This window comes from Sinocyclocheilus grahami, unplaced genomic scaffold, assembly GCF_001515645.1.
Source record: "Sinocyclocheilus grahami isolate Dianchi unplaced genomic scaffold, SAMN03320097.WGS_v1.1 scaffold1275.1, whole genome shotgun sequence".
In the NCBI taxonomy this organism is placed as follows: domain Eukaryota; kingdom Metazoa; phylum Chordata; class Actinopteri; order Cypriniformes; family Cyprinidae; genus Sinocyclocheilus; species Sinocyclocheilus grahami.
Window position 1 is genome coordinate 446,757 of NW_015506454.1, and position 2,500 is coordinate 449,256.

The 2,500-nt window shown below is 39.3% G+C and overlaps 1 protein-coding gene across 13 annotated transcripts in view; it reads left to right on the forward strand.

The window, feature by feature from the left end:
- LOC107568712 (epidermal growth factor receptor kinase substrate 8-like) overlaps positions 1-2,500 on the forward strand; it is a 44,077-nt gene that overhangs the window by 20,388 nt on the left and 21,189 nt on the right. For all 13 annotated transcript variants that reach the window (XM_016254687.1, XM_016254690.1, XM_016254689.1 and 10 more), the window contains exon 2: positions 2,235-2,312. In XM_016254687.1, coding sequence (XP_016110173.1) covers positions 2,254-2,312 — 59 coding nt within the window. In that variant the 5' untranslated portion in view covers positions 2,235-2,253. The remainder of the gene's footprint in view (positions 1-2,234; positions 2,313-2,500) is intronic.

The window sequence follows — 2,500 nt, forward strand, 5'->3', positions numbered from 1 at the left end:
GTGTGTGAGTGTGTGTGTGTGTGTGTGTGTGAGAGTAAGTGTGTGTGTGTGTGTGTGTGTGTGTTCAGTTATCAGCACACGTGCCGGTTAAGGATCAGTTTCAGGTGTTTAACCCGTCAGGTGTTCATCTGTCAGAATAAACTCTCTGTTTACATTCGGCTCAATGATTGCCGTCGCACAGGCTGAAGGTCTTGGACGGTTTAACTGTCGGACTCGTTACTCAATCGGCCAGATTAACCTGCTAACGACCCGCGCCGGGCCAATTATAAACGTGCGGCGTTGCGCGGTGGAGACTGACTGTCTGATCATTCATCATCTCAAACGCACTAAACGAGCCGTTAACAGCAGCATCAGTGAGGTCAGAGCATCGCTGTCGTCTGTGATCATGTGACGCGGGACGTTGAGTTAAATCTCCATGCCTGTGCTCAGAGGAGAGGAGCAGCGTGGGAGAAATAAACCACACACTCCACACACACAATGGCATACTTCCCTAGTATAGCAAGCATTGTTGGGAGTAATGCATTACAAGTTACGCAATCAGATTACTTTTTCTAGTACCTAGTAAATGATGCATTACTTTTAAATTTACAAGAAAATATGTGACCCTGGACCACAAAACCAGTCATAAGGATCAATTTTTTGAAATTGAGATTTATACATCATCTGAAAGCTGAATAAATAATCTTTCCATTGATGTATGGTTTGTTAGGATAGCACAATATTTGGCAGAGATACAACTATTTGAAAATCTGGAATCTGAGGGTGCAAAAAAATCTAAATATTGAGAAAATCATCTTTAAAGTTGTTCAAATGAAGTTCTTAGCAATGCATATTACTAATCAAACATTAAGTTTTGATATATTTACGGTAGGAAATGTACAAAATATCTTCATGGAACATGATCTTTACTTAATATCCTAATGATTTTTGGCATAAAAGAGAAATCTATAATTGTGACCCATACAATGTATTGTTGGCTATTGCTACAAATATCCCCCAGCGACTTAACACTGCTTTTGTGCTGCAGGCTCACATATCGGAGTTACTTTTTCAAATAATTTCCCCATTCATTCACTGACAGCTCAGCTCTCCTGTCCTCATGTTGAAAGAAATTGGCACTTTTCACTTTTGATGTGAAAGGGCCCTTAGAGTTGCCAAAAAATATAACTTTTTTTTATTTTTTATTATTAATAAGCAAGTCCAGCTCAGGTGACAAAAAATAACGCAAAAGTAATGCATTAGTTTCCATAAAAAGTAACTAAGTAACACAGTTAGTTATTTTTATGGAGTAATGCAATGTTGTAATTAGGGCTGGGCGATATGGCAAAAAAAAAAAAAACTAGATTTTTTTCAGACCGTTTGACCGATTCTCGATTTTTTACTTAAAAACATAACTACAACATGATCCAAGTAACTTTTTCTTTATTAACCCTCTAGTTAAAGAAATTTCTATTTAAAGTGCACCACACGTGATGTAAATGTTAAACAAATCACTTGTTAACGTTAAATATCTTTGCAAAAAAAAGATGCATGAACTACAACTACGTCTACTACAGACTTGTCTTATGCATATTATATGTTCAGAAATAATGCGAGGAAAATGCTTTAAAACATGGCAGGCGTTGAACATTATGTATACATGGACGCCCAAATTTTAAAGCATTGCTTTTAAAATTAACTTTCCCCATCGCTGATAGTAGGTGAAAAACGGTATGTGACACACACACACACACACACACACACACACATGCTGTTTCAAGTCCGGATGCCTCTGATTACATGTTAGATAATTAAATAACATTAGATGAGAACATGCTTGTTGAAAATAATTTCAACTTTTACACGCCGGAGTTCCAAAACAGAGGACCAATCAGAAGACCCCGGAGTGATCACATGATTTCACACACACAGCATTAGACTCCTCCCACAGTAAATATCTCATCCAGCTCTCATTTACTGACACATCTGATTACAAATTCTGAAAATCTGATCTTTGTTCCGTGATTGTGTCATAAGTGAATATGAGCCGTATGTGTGAATCTCATTCTGTCTGAGCAGTGAGTCAGCTTTGATGATGATGATGATGAAGGTGATACGGATGGCATCTGTGTCTCTGTGTGATTGACAGCTGTCTCTCATGGTTCCTGGCGTATGTGTATTTCTCCCATCCGTGTGCTGGCGGTTCTCTGTCTCGTGATGTTTGTGCGTCTGACGCTGCTTTTATTGTGTTGCAGTGGAGGATCTGTGAGCGCAATGCAGAGTCCAGACATGAACGGATACAGCGGAGTCACAGCGCAGTCCTCACAGATGAAGTAAGTCAATTCATCACATCAACTTAGCCATTTCTATTCTTAATTAATGACATGATGTGCCAATCATTAATTAAGGGGAAGTCGTTGCCTAATGGTTAGAGAGTCGGACTCATAACCCAAAGGTTGTGGGTTCGAGTCTCGTACCGGCAGGGATTGTAGGTGGGGGGAGTGAATGTACAGCACTCTCT